This window comes from Calonectris borealis, chromosome Z (assembly GCF_964195595.1).
Source record: "Calonectris borealis chromosome Z, bCalBor7.hap1.2, whole genome shotgun sequence".
Classification (NCBI taxonomy): Eukaryota; Metazoa; Chordata; class Aves; order Procellariiformes; family Procellariidae; genus Calonectris; species Calonectris borealis.
Window position 1 is genome coordinate 6,840,120 of NC_134352.1, and position 14,590 is coordinate 6,854,709.

The 14,590-nt window shown below is 37.3% G+C and overlaps 1 protein-coding gene across 4 annotated transcripts in view; it reads right to left on the reverse strand.

Moving 5' to 3' along the window:
* The window catches only part of XRCC4 (X-ray repair cross complementing 4), a 189,089-nt gene that overhangs the window by 159,816 nt on the left and 14,683 nt on the right, over positions 1-14,590 (reverse strand). For 2 of the 4 annotated variants that reach the window (XM_075137749.1, XM_075137750.1), the window contains exons 2-3: positions 9,530-9,679; positions 1,613-1,800 (exon numbers count right to left, since the gene is read on the reverse strand). In XM_075137749.1, coding sequence (XP_074993850.1) covers positions 1,613-1,800; positions 9,530-9,668 — 327 coding nt within the window. In that variant the 5' untranslated portion in view covers positions 9,669-9,679. Of the gene's footprint in view, positions 1-1,612; positions 1,801-9,529; positions 10,076-14,590 lie in introns of those variants that run through there. The other 2 variants (XM_075137753.1, XM_075137752.1) reach the window with 1 other exon arrangement.

The window sequence follows — 14,590 nt, forward strand, 5'->3', positions numbered from 1 at the left end:
CTATTTCCAATTTAGAGGAAAAAAGTATTTCCACCTTCCACTTCCAACAGACGCATCCCAGAAAAGGTAGCTTCTTTGTTTTGATTTGGTTTTTTGTTACAAGTCAGACACCTCTGCTAGTTTCTTAAAAGGTGATACCTGTCAAAATTAACCAAATGACAAGCAAAGCATGTCTCAATGGTCTGAAGAAATCTTTTAAAACAAAGCAGGTAGGACAATCCCTAGACACTTTGTTCCCAGACACAACTCTATGCTACACTTTCTCCCCAGGAAAGAAAAAGATCTGGCCGAAGACATTCCTACTTTTCTCTATCTGCAATCTCAACTCCATTCTCTCCCCCAAAATTTTTTTCCCTCAATAATGCCAGTGAAGATGATTGCAGAACTGTGCCCTGAACTGGATCAGTGCAATTTTAAATCAATGCTTTTTAAACTCAAATTATTTCACTAATATGGCTGAGTGGTCAGTCAGCCCAACTGCTATCCTAGCACAAATGAAGCTGTGACAAATCTTGGGAAAGGCAGAGGATTAATTTTTTTTTTTTTTTTGGGGGGGGGGGGAAGAGAGTACAAGCAAGGAGAATTACCTTAAATTAGCTTCTTCCCCAGAAAAGGTTTAACACCAAACCACAACGTGAGATAGCCAAAAGTGTCTACAGATACAGATTATACTGGTTTCTTTTTTGCTTTAAGAAGGTCCTTTCCTTTGCAGCCAAGAAACCAACATGGAACCACATTCCCAGCTGTAATTTAATGCCTTTCCAAGCAGGAAACAATTTTAGTGTTAGCTTCCAAAATATTTAAAGTAATATAAAAGCCCATTTTAAAAGTATCTTTTAGCATTTGGAAATAATCTTACTTAAATTTTAGTATTTTTCCTTATTTAGGTGAGTATAGAGAGAGAAGAAAGAAGGAACAAGCAAAGCAGAAATGCTTCGGGGGCTGGAATTTCAGAACAGAAGATGCTTCCCAAGTTAGGAATTAACTTATGGAACATATCAGCTTAATACTAAACTGCAGCTCCAACACATAAGCATATCCTGCTTAAAAAAAACCAAAACATAAATCATAGAAACATAGAATGGCTTGGGTTGGAAGGGATCTTAAAGATCACGTAGCTCCAAGTCCCCTGCCACGGGCAGGGACACCTTCCACTAGATAAGATTGCTCAAAACTCCGTCCAACCTGGCCTTGACCACTTCCAGGAGCAGGCATCCATAACTTCTCTGGGTGACCTGTGCCAGTGCCTCATCACTCTCACAGTAAAGAATTTCTTCCTAATATCTAATCCAAATCTACCCTCTTTCCATTTAAAACCATTACCCTTCGTCCTATCACTACACTAATCCAAAACTTAAATAGAGAAGAAATACACTTATTCAGTAGCATTTAAGAAAGTAACATAGAAATAGTTCTATTGATACCAGGTTTTGATAGGAAACCACAAACTTGCTTCTAGTTTGGCCCATGGCAGAGTTCACAATATTCATTCAATCTGAAATACGTATCACAGGTCTACCTGATTTTAAAGGACCTAATAAAATACAGAAACGTACCAAGAAGGTTATTCTCATAGTTTAACAGTCAAATTTAAACATTCAACTATACTTACAGAGCCATCTTTCAGATTTCTTTCATAGGAGAAGTGACACTCCATATTTTCTTCATCTCTTGAAATAACAAAGTTATATTTGCCAGCTGATTCTTCTCCAGCTATCAATGCTTTCTTCAGTTCTTCAACATACTTTTCTCTCTTCATTTCCATGTCAGCAGCCTCCCTAGAAATTTCAGCTTCAGACACTATCAGAAAGAAACACGTGAGAAATAAATACTCCTATGTGTGTAAACATGTATATATATTTCTATGTACATACAGACACATAGTCACACACCTTAAGGGACAGGCAAATATTACAAGACTATTCTTTCCTTGACATATACCGGTGTGCCAGACACTAATGGAAACGTAGCAGGAATACTGTGTTTTTCATAAGAATTAAGTTCCGTCCCTTTTTTTCCCGTCTGAAAATGGTTTCTTGCTACTAGTCCACAATTCTACTTGCCTAAAGTTATTCTTAATAACACTAACCTTACAACAGAGTGGAATGTTTTAACTATGATTTACTGTGCTCTCTCAGTTCTCTTGGAAAACTTGTAATCTAAACCCTATAAGACAACAGATGCAACTGTCTCCTCACACATTCTTGATCCAGTTTTCCAAGTTTACAACTTACAACAAAATAAACTGTCAATTTACAAATGAAGCTACACTAGAGACTTGAGAATCCATGTTTCACTGTTCACATTCAAGGACCACTAAATGGGAGATGTGTCTCCAGTTTGCATTACATCAGGTCTATACAGAAAATTTTATTCCATTCCTTTGAAGATGAAGAATGGTTGAATACAGTACAAAACAGGCCAATAAAGATGTACTGTCGTTAAGAACAATTATAGCCTTTCCTGACTGCTTCTGATCATTTATTTCTTCCTAAATCTTCTTTTGGTTAACCCTCCAACTGAAATGGCAGCTTACCAAGACTCATCACCTTTCACTAGGAAAAGCAAGAAACAGTTCTTGATTTTACCACCTGGGCCCCTGGTTATTTTCTTTCTTTTTTATTTTATTCTACATACTGTTTCCTCAGTACTTTTAGAGATCAAATGTTAATCAGAATAATGATCTCAATGAGGAGTGCAGAATTTCTTGCACAGACTCCAAAAGACTAAGCAAAGACTATAAAGCAAAGACTCCAAATTAAAGTTAAGATAGGATGTGTATAATGTAATGCAGACTTTAATGTGTAGCCTACCAATACAGTATTTTAGATTGATTAACAGAAGTGTTTCCTTTTCTTCTGAACAATCTTCTGAGGAAGACTGCTCTAGATTGTCATTTACCCCTGCTTGCTCTTAGACCTTTCTTCATTTGCCCAGCATTTGAGAGCGCAAGATTAGCAAAAGTACATTAGTTTGTGACAGCCTGAAAAAAAAAAAAACAGAAAACAAAACGAAAACAAAAAAAGCAAACAAAAACACACACCAAAAACCAACCCAAACCCGTGCAAAAAACCACCAAACCCCAAAATGCACTCTTCAGAGAACTGCAAGTGACTTAAAAGTGACACCTAAAACCCTTATCAATAGCTATATTTCTTCTCCATACAAATGCCTTTGAAGATAGCTTCATATTGAGACATAAGCCTGCACATGTACTGAAATCATACTGATAGAAATAGAAGAGCATTTCAATCAAACATGAGCCTGTTCAAATTGCCTCATTTTTCTCCAATCTTCTTGTTGACACGGTAGCTAACCTCGTATTGCAAAGGAAGCAGTACGTATCAAATCAATCCATCATATAAAAATACAGCAAAGAGGTAAATGTATAATTATTTGCTATGAATAGGTATATCCTCACACACTTCAGGATTTCTGGATTAGTTCTGCACCTTCAATAATTTTAGCTTATTTTCACAAACTCAGAGTGGTTGAGGTTGGAAGGGACCTCTGGAGATTGTCTAGTCCAACTCAAATGATCAAAGAAGGGTCAACTACAAAGGTTGCTCAGGACCATGTTTTGAATTGGTTTTGAATACCTCCAAGGACTGAGGCTCCCCGTCCTCTCCAGGAAATCTGTTCTGGTGCTTGGTCACCCCTATGGTAAAAAAGTTTTTCCCTGTGTTTAAACAGAATTCCTTGTATTTCGGTTTGTGCCCATTGCCTCTTTTACTTTCACTGGGCATCACTGAGAAGAGCCTGGCTGCATCTTCTTTACTCCCTGTCATCAGGTATTAATTAATACACATTGACAAAATCTCTTTGAGCCTTCTTTCTTCCAGGCTGCACAGTCCCAGCTTTCTCAAGTTCTAGCATGACAGATGCTCAAGTCCTTCAGTCGTTTTCAAGAGTGGCCTCACAATGACATGGGCCAGATCCCTCAGTACTCATAGTCTCATCCAGTCAGGTCCCATGGACTTGTGTACATCAAGTTTCTTAAGATATTCTCTAACCTGATCCTCCTCCAAGGGTAAGACTCCTTTGCTTCCAACTTTCCCACTGATCTGAGGGGCTTGGGATTTCTAAAGGCAAATCTTACCCAGCAAAGACTATAGCAAAGAAGGCATTCAGCCTTTTCCATGTCCTTTGTCACTAGTCCCCCTGCCCCAATCTGCAGCAGGCCCACATTTTCCCTCATGTTCATTTTGCTGCTGATTAGCCTGCAGAAGCCCTAGTTGCCTTTCACATCCCTTGCCAGATGCTATTCCAGGTGGGCTTTGGCTTTCCTGACCCCATCCTTGCGTGCTTGGTCACCGTCTCTATATCCCTCCCTGGTCGCTTTCCCCTGGCTTCTACCTTTTGTATACCTCCTTTTAATGTCTGAGTTTAGCTCCTTGTTCACCCATGCAGGCCTCCTTTCCTTGATTTCCTATTCCAGTGAGATGAACCATTTTTGAGCTTGGAGGAGGTCATCCTTGAAAAATCAACCATTTCTCCTGGACCCCTCTTTTCTCCAGAGCCATATTCCATGGAACTCTTCTAAAGAGATCCTGGAAGAGATCAAAGCCTGCTCTCTCGAAATCTAGGGTTGTTACCCTGCTTTTTACTCTGTTCCCTCCTCTCACAATCCTGAACTCCACCAACTTGATAGTCACTGCAGCCAAAGGCTGCCCCCAGCTTTGACTTACCCAGCCAGCTCTTCCTTGCTCATAAGCACTAGCTTTTGTAGTCCTCCTCTCTACACATCTCAAAGTATGGAAAACATGTAGGCTTTACTGATCTTAGATTTAACTGAGGGGGGAGGAGTTGTTTTTTTTGTTGGGGCTTTTGTGCGCTTTTTTTGTTTTTAATAACAAGTCAGAATAACTAGTTAGGTCATCTATTCACAAATACATCAACTATTTATGCACACAAAAAAGAAATACCACCTTGCTAATTACCTTAAGTTATTACCATAAGTCTGCAAAATCTGATAGGGCAGGTCAGTCACTAACACCCCACTCTATTACTCTGTTCGTAAGACACAAGCAAACAGCGAGGTGGAAAAGGAGATACAGGTGGCAAGAGAGAGCACGCTAATGTCACCACTGCAAGGAAACAAACAGTTGACACAAGGAGAAACTACCCCCTTCTGTGGAAAATCTGAGTCTGCAGATACACTCTGTTAAAAGGATAAATTAATGGGTCAGAATCACATTAGTTATCCCCTAGCACAAGGCATTTTTCCCTAGGCAGATTCAAATGTGTTAGGTCCTTCAAAAGCTAGAAAGCAAAGGGATGCAAGGGAACTGAACTGCTTTGGAATTATAAGAGGAAAGAAAAAAAAAAAGAAATTAAGCTCAATAAATAAGAGCAAGTTAGCCTTTGTCACACTAAGATGTGAAATGTCAGGCCTACAGCAGTCTGAAGTCTGTCACAAAGTTCCCCATATTCTCCTTAAGAGACAATGCTTAAAATTGAGTCTTCTCTGCTCCCCTCTTCTTTTAAAGACACAAGAGGAAACCTGTCACACCGATACTAGCTTAACATAAAGTAAAAGGACAAGGCACAATACATAGCATTTTACCAGATCTGCAACAACACAAACATTCAGCAGATGTCAGAAATTGCAGAAATGCCAGTATACATTAAAAAGAACATAGCAGTGCTGTGGAGCATGCATTAGAATAAACCAGAAGTAAAATGACTTCATAATCAGACTGGAGAAGATGCTTCTATCCTTACATTTTAAGTTGCATTATCCATATTGCAGAGAAGGAAAAAAAAAAAAGGGAAGGGGTTGGAAAAAAGAGGCCAGGGAGAAGTATGGCATGTTATAACTGTATGTCGCTACAGATCTGTAAACTCAAGATGTGTGCTCTTCGTAAAAGCACATCTCCCGAAATGGAAACCGTATTCTGCTGACCATTACAGCAGATGTAATAAATTGTACACAAATGGTTTTGTATACAGCCTAATACTGATGAGCTTTAGGGCACTGAAATACTCTGAGACACCTAATAAACTGAAGATTCAAAACATTTATATTTTAGTATCATCATTTGAAGAACAAGTTACGCTTTTCAAATTTATTCCTACAAGCCAACAAGACAAATTTAAACAGAGCAAAAGTAAGCAGCAGCCTTCTTCACTAAGTTGGGGTTTAAGAATTCTTTATGAAAGAGAACACAGGAGAGAGAGAAATGGATAAAGGTGTAACAGAAACCTTTTTTCACTGCATGGACATCACAACCACCTTTTTTCTAATATGTAACACCCTTTTCTAATACATGAAGAGAAAGAGGCTAAGACAGAGGGCCACGTATAGAGCCAGCTAGTACTGGCCCTACAAACAGGACTTCGAATGCAAAGCCATATTATTTAGCTGCAAAGCTGCACCACTGCCTCCTTCCCTACGCACCACATCTGCATCTGGCACACAGGGACATGAACAAGAGCAAAGCCAGCATGCAGCACTGCAAACATGAAAAGACCTACAAGCAAGCAACTGCTAAGTCAAAGTCAGTTGTGCATTAATCCTCACGCATTAAGACTGACAGGTACGAGTTTCAGAACAGGACTTGGTACCGTTACAAACTGCTGCAAAGCTGGAGGCTTTAAACTTACACTAGCCATTGCACATGCCGTCAGTTCTTCCCTACCTCATTCTAACCTAAGTCAAGTGTTCAACCCTCAGCCCCAACACAACTGAACACATCTAAGTATCTTAGATAAAGTAGTAAAAGTGTTTTCCAAGATTTTTAAGACTTATTTTAAGCATGAAACAGATGTCATCAGAGAGGCTTAAGACTTTAACAATTGCCAGCTGCATCTTTTTTTTTTAAAAAACTGAAAGCAGCACTTTTAATGCTTATATAAAGAATGATACAGTGGAACTACCGTCTGGAAAAAAACTAAGCCTACAAGCCAGTAAAGAATTGGGGCTACAGTGCTGGTCAACACTCATCTTTGCAGAGCTAACAATACACTACAAATAGCAAGAGTTGAATGGGAAAGAAAGGCAAGAAATTACCATCAAAACATTTCTACTTTATTATAAGCTACAGCCACCAATCATTTCCTCATTAGCTAGTTTATTTCTTGTACGGGACACCAGACAAAGTTGAGAGAGAAAAGACCACTAGTAAGTCAGCAATCCCCTTAAATCCTCCAAAACAGTATAGACAGAAATGTGAAATCCCTTGCAGTATGAGGCAAAGAAGGGCAGAAAAAATAAGTTGGAAATACTTGCAAAAATAAGTGTTTGTCTAGAACAACAATCTGAACACTGAGAAAAATTAAATAAACTCTTAATGAAAATAAGAAAGCTAAAAAACCAAGGATACTAATGTACTAAAGTAATAGAGCACTGTGGGTTTTTTCTCCTGTGGTGCCTGTACATGCTGCGTGCTCCTTTATCTTACAAAACTAGCAGAACTGATCAATCCTTAGAGAAACATGAAATGTATAAATCCATGTATCTGTAGTTCTTTAACACAACACCAAGTGAATACATTAGATCATATTGTATATTTGTGTGCTACTCCTCCCCTCCAAGATTTACTTTTTTTTTCCTTCTCCTTAAATAGGACTCCTAACACTTTTCATCATCACATTAAATATACAAAGACCATAAAAGACAACTCCATCAGCAACTCTCATTCATTTCCTGGTAGGTCTTGCCAAGCAAAATAATCCACAGCATGAGAAACCCAAAAGGGATTTCCCATAGGAAGGATTTTCTGACCACTGCTTTCCCTCCTCCCAGGTTTTGAATTTAGAATCTAAGCAGTCTCAAACGTGATGTAATAACTTAGAAAAAGTGATCAAAAACAATGCTGAGTGTATGAAAATACAGATCTGTGCAGTAGGAAAGCCTCATGAACAAGAACGTCAACTCTAATGAAACTATTCAAAGGACTACAAATTCAATACGAATTGCTTAGAAATGGATCAGATTCTTGCAAAGAAATAGAAGCGCTGTCCTTTGGATGAGTACCCAGTGCTCATGCTAAACTGTTGTGGGTTTCTTTCTTTCCTTTTAATAGAGTGAGGTCATCTTGCTTTCACTGGTCCTCTGTTTTGGGAAATGGCCTTCCAGCCATTCTGCCAGATGCAGAAAGTTAACAAAATGAGAACTGTGTTTACGTATTTTTTCTATACTATTCCAGTTATAGTAACAAGGCTTTTACTTAGAAAAATAACAGATTTAAGAAACGGCTTTTGGTGAATTTTAAGCTGGAGACTTTAAGGTTACATAAGAACAACCACAAAGGCTTTTAAAAAGAAAAACTAGTATGCTCAATTAGGTAAGTATTTATCAATGTTAACATCTTTTTTGCTATTTTGAAAACACATAGTTTGACTATCCTATTGTCAAATCAAGAAGGAAAAAGCTTTCATACCAGACTACAGGGAACCAGCATTGGAATATATGTATTTGTCTTGTGCAGGAACTCCTAAGCAATAGTGTGTTTGAAATGTTAAAAGGAATATGGAAAAGCAGATTTAATACATATGTAGACATATTTTAAGTTAGTCTTGCTTCCTAGGTCTGAAAGAAAAAAAGGTAAAAATTGGATTCGAAAGAAGGTTAATGAATGCTTTAGCTTCTTTTTATACACAGGAACTATATATACACTCACATATATAGAGTTTGTATATATATACACAAAGCACTATTTTTTTTTTTACATATATATATTTATCAGGCCTATTTGAAAGCTTGGCTTATGTAGGAACTGGGGAGAAACAATGTCCACTGGGCAGGGAGAAGGAAGGAAGGAACAACATGGACATCTATTCTTGTAATTCAGAAAAAGAATCAGGAAAATGTTTTTGCCTACAATATGCTGTAAAATATATCATTCTTTCCTCCCTTTGAAATATTTTTGTCACTGAGAGAAGTATTTGACACATCTCTAAAGGAACACACAAATCTTTCCTTCTTTTGCTAGGGGTCAATGAGAGAAGCATGCACATATTAAAAGACCCATCCTCTTACTCAGGTTTCTGAGTGGGGAAAAAAATCGCACAGGCTATTTTTTTTTCTTCTGATAATTTATGCCCAGGAAAAAAATATTTTCTTGTCCCTTCTCATTCTCAAAAATTCACCTGAGTACCAAATATAGCTACCTTTAATTATTAAGATTTTAAGAAACCATTTAAAAAACATCTGCAATTAAATGCTTCATGAACTATAATATGCAAATGGAACTTGCATGACACATTTGTTCAAGGATCTGGAGAAGATATACAACTGGTACTCCAGTATCACTATAAGAAATTATATTCTTGAGAAAGAACAAGATACTGCATATCCATATGCTAAATGAATCAGTATTAGGTTTGATACGCAATCTTTTGAGATTTGAAAGATCTCTAAATGCGTCCCAGGAGATCATGAACCCCACCTCCTCCATCACTGGGGAGAGGTAATGCTCACAAAAATTTTTTGATGCAAGTTGTGGGTCACAGTTTAGAAAATGTTTAAAAATAATAATAAAGAACAGTAATAATTTAAAACATTTTTTTTTCTTTCCATTATTACCTGTCCCAGTCCATGCACATTGGCCATCACTAAGTATTATACCAAAGCCAGTGCCCAAATCTTCTTCCCATGATACTTGTAGAAAATACGTTGCTTCTGGATCAGAAACTGGATGAATTCTGTTCAAAGTCTTCTCCATTTTCCAGACACCTGTTTAGGAAGTAAGATAATCTTGTTATAACCAATGGCTTATTTTCCAGAGGCGCTTAGCAGTTTTACATAACTAGCTGCAAAAAAAAAAAAAAAAAAAAACCACAAAACATACAAATATAAGCATACTTAGAATTTTATTTTACTTTCCTTTTCCAGTTTTTCGGAGAACTGATGATATTTCCAAATAGAAAACTGGATTACAATAAGTAAGATTTAAAAGAAGAGTGCCAATAAGCAAATATATTTGAATAGTCCCAAATTAAGAAACTAAGTGTCAGGAAGCTGGGGAACAGAAAATTGCAATACACAAGCACTTCCCCATGGCTATGTTTTTAATTTACTATCACCCAACATACAGCACATGGAATATAATTCAAAATAATCAATATCCATCTGGAAGACTGCCATATGAAAGCATGCTACTGAGCTTCACTGCAAAGCAGAGGTTGTAGTGGATGCCAGCAACCAAAGAAATTATTTAAAAAAACTGGATGCTGCGGAGAACAAAATTTATGATGCTACAGTGAATTTTTTGTTCAATATCAAAGCAACTTGGCAATCTGTACTTGACATATGACCTTCTAAAGAATCCCTTGTATTTATACATAGTATTATCTGACAATAATGAATCCTCACAGTACTCAAGAACTTTAAAACTGCATTTGGCAATTTGCGTCACAGAATAATGAAGAAACAGCCAATTCTGAAGTTACATTGACATACAGTATTTTCATTGAGAATGCTTCATGTTGTCCAGTACCTGAAGAGTTCGTTTTGGGGTGTTCAGTTGTTTTGGGCTTTTAATTTTTTTTTTTTTTTTTTACAAGAATGAAGTGAATCAAGAAGGGCTACATGTTCACTCACACACTAAAAATAGCATGTATGGATAAAAGCAGGAAAAATGCAACTAAGGTATTTAAATTACATGCACTGAGTACAACGATGCTTGGACAGGTTAGGTATTAAAAGCTCTATCAAGTTTTCCATCTAAAGTGTAGCAATAAGTAATCATGATCAGGCTCAGTTCAGGCCCTGAGGAGACGCTGTTCTTCAAGTGGTAGTAGAGGGAAGCTCCTTCTTTGCTCATGGTCATTGAGAGCCAAATCTAGATACAGATTTAACTACCATTGGCCTCCCAAAAAGTTGGCATTTTCAGGTTAGAAGGAATAGTTGACTGCACTGTGTCTGACCTTTGCTCAACTCGGCACCCAACAACATTTGAAAATGCCTTTCCCTTGTCCAGACAAGTGCACAGTATTCAAAAGCAGCAAAATATATGAATATAAGACTTGCTTTTCAAGCATAAAGCTGCATTAACAGCTAGACAACAGCTGCATTGTCAGTAATATAAACCTTCATTATAGATATCAATAAGGTTAATGAAACAAGACATTAACCACTTCTAATGGCTAATTAAACGACAATACAGATCACCTTGCACTAACAAACAGCATTTCTAAAGAATAAGAGGAACATCACGTAAAGTGCCTGCTACGAATTCCAGGCTGAACTTTGGCTAAAACATGTCACGAGGCACTTCCGGTATTCCTGACTACCCGTTACATCTTCATCACCAAATAATCAAAGCGCTCACTTTATTTCTCCAGCACCATAACATTTCCCTGTTTAGAGTATTTTTCCAAAGAGTTTAGGATTCAAAAGCTACGGTAGGACTAGAAAGAAATAAATCATGTACATATAGCTAAGCATCATGAATTCTCACCAACAGTAAGAGGGATGACTTTACTAAAACTACCACTGCTTATACTATTACAGATGTCATACTCTGCATTTCTATTCACAGCAAATGCACCAGAAACTAAAAAGTTACTTAAAAGCAATACTGAAAAATTAGTTGGAGTCCAAAAAAATGTCTTCTATTTCTATCACCAAGCAACTAGCCATTTCTGAAAATCTACAATATGTCTGTGCACCTGTAAGCAAGAACAGAAAATCAAATATTTGGGGCATGGAGGCCTGGAACAAGGCCTTTGCAATTAGTGATTATAGAACTAAAGCCCTTTTAAAGATTTGTAGTGCACTAACTGCCTGGACGTGGGTCAATAAAGAGCACAGGACAAGAAGCACAAGTCATGTGTGAAGTCTGTTGAAGCACACGGGCTTTGCCTGCCAGATTCCCTTTGGCTTTTTGCTTGTTCTGGAAAAATACGGAGTCTCTTATGAAACATTTTCATAGAAGTCCTTCTCTGAAAGACAATGTTTTTAAAAAGACTTCAATTATTCTTTTTTACTTAAAGATTGTAAAACAGTTGCACGCAACCCAGACAGCATGCAAGGTACTGATGCATATATATAGTTCAACAGGGAGTTTTTTCTTGTGCATTTGATTCTTATCACAAAGCAGAGCAGCATTCAGGAAGCATTTAGGTGCAGGAAACCACCTGCACCGGAGGCTTTCTTTTTAATGTAGACTGTTTATAACAGAAAGCAAAGCAAGAGAGCTGGATTTTCTATTTATATGATGATAAAGAAAATGAAGTTTCGGTCCTCAGTCAGAAAAAGTGATGTCAAGAGCCACACAGGAAAGGAAATTTATTTATTTATTTAAAGATGCACTAACAAGGTCTCTAAGTAGTGAGATGAAATTCATCCGATATCATAATACTGTGTTTCCCATGCATCCATCTTCACACATTAGTATTTCACTCAAGTGATGCTAGAGAGCTAAAAATGAAGATTCTGTTTAAACATCATTCTTAAGAGGTCAGTGGCCAGCATAAGGGATGAGCCTGTTAGCAGAACTGAGAAACCTTCCATACAATTTGTATACCTGTGATAAAACACAACTTCAATAAAAACAAATGCATTGAGGAGATACAGCAGAAGAATGTTCTGTAATTCATCATATGCAAAATACAGTTGTTGAGCTTTTCCACATTTTAGTGTGTATCTTTGAACAAATAATTCTACAAGAGAGAATATTTTTTCTCCCAGCTTTTATCTCCTCCATTGTGCTCACTAACCTTTTGAAAGGAGTATTAGCTATTACTGCATGTTTAGAAACTGCCTTACAAAGCAGAGCTCAGCCTTGCTTGAGATCTCCAAGCACTCTACAGTTCCAACCCATCAGCAAAAGCTTAAGGATTCTTGACTTTATATAATGGCTATTTACTTCTCTTCAAGAGGAACAAACCTTCTTCATGAAAATTATTCTGACCTACACAGCATATACAAACATCACTGCAAAGAAAAATTTTGTACCTTACTGCTTTTCTAAAACCTGTTTGGGGGGGAAAAAAAAAAAAAACCAAAAAACCCCAAAAAACTCAAACAAAAAAAAACCCCAAACCCCTCTTCTACAATCTCCCAGCAACACAACTTTTCCATGGAGTTTAGTGTACTGTTGAGTAAACGGATAAACCACACACAGCTAAAGCATGAATACAGCAAAAAATGGCAAAGGAATTATCTAACTATTTAGCAACTAGCAATTACCACTAATGAAAGAAAAAAATACAGAAACTAAATCAGAGCAGATTCCTTATTAATTTATAAAGTGAGTGCATGCATCTCATCCACTTTAAAGGCAAAATTTAATAACATATGTAGACCATTATATTTCCAAAATAAGAATTTCAGGGGGAGGAAGTTAGACATCCTACTTGAATACCTGAAGTTAGCTGTATGTTCACAGGATTCACAAGTAACTTTGTTCAACATCTTTAAAAGATGTATTGCTCCATACATCAAGAACTGAAGTAAACTAAAACATCCTCCTTATAACTAACCTATCTCAATTCATCTGCCTGCTTACTATATTCTCTCATCACCCTGTCAGCGTTCAACACGCCAAGCATACGTGACTCTGCACAGATCAAGTACTTATGTGTAAAAGGTGATCATATTCCTACCAGAGTTTCTGCCCAGGGCTTTTGTTGGTGGGGGAAACACGGTGCCAAAGCCTGGAGGCCACAAAAAGAGCAGATTTACCAAAGCAGATTCTCCAGATCCCCCTCCTCAAATTAACACTGACCTTATAAATATTTCAGTTTGGCTACCAATGAGTGTTCTCTCCAGGAATGCAGAAGACCGATAACACACCTCCAAGAAATTGGTTGAATCTACACTATTTTAGTCATTTCCACAGGAGAAGATGTCATATACACACAAATTGGAGAGTTACCATAGCATCAAGGCTGCAAGAAGTTAGGTTTACCATTGTTACTGTTAACATCATTATCTCCCAAACCCTAAATGTAGATTCTAAAAGTGAAAAACATATGTACATTTCAATCCAATATCTAAATCATGCTTTAAAAGGACAACTATTCAACAGAATAATTCATTTTCATAACCACCACACGTGCAAAATTCCAGCCAACAGTCCTGCATGTGCTTGTCTAAGAATCTACCTTTATACATTCAAAAAGTAGTCCCACTAGAAATATTATTAGTAAATTTTTAAACGAATGCCAAACCATTTCTCTGTTGTGGCTATTGTCTCAAATAATCCATTAACACCTACAACTGAAGCATAAAGGGTCACAGCTGGTTTAAGTATTCTGAGCCAGATACTCAGCCAGAACAAAATAACTGCAGATGTACTGACAAAGGGATCTGAAAAATACACATCAGCTTGGGACCTGAACTTCCACAGAACTGGGCACACAAGCTTGTAGAAGTTGGTACAGCTTTTTAAGTTTTTATTAACATCCCCATCTCCACCAAGTCATAATTTCCTTGTGAAAGACAGCCAAAAATATAGAGGATGAGGGAGAGTTGAAACTTTAAGAGTTAGTTTCACTTTCACATCTTTGGGTGGAAAGGTAGGAACACAGGTAAGAACTATATTAATGCTCAAAATGGTTAAAACAGCCACCTGAATTTTGGCACTCTCGCTATTTAAGAGTCCAGCTACTACTGAAGCTTATAAAAAAAAAAATCATT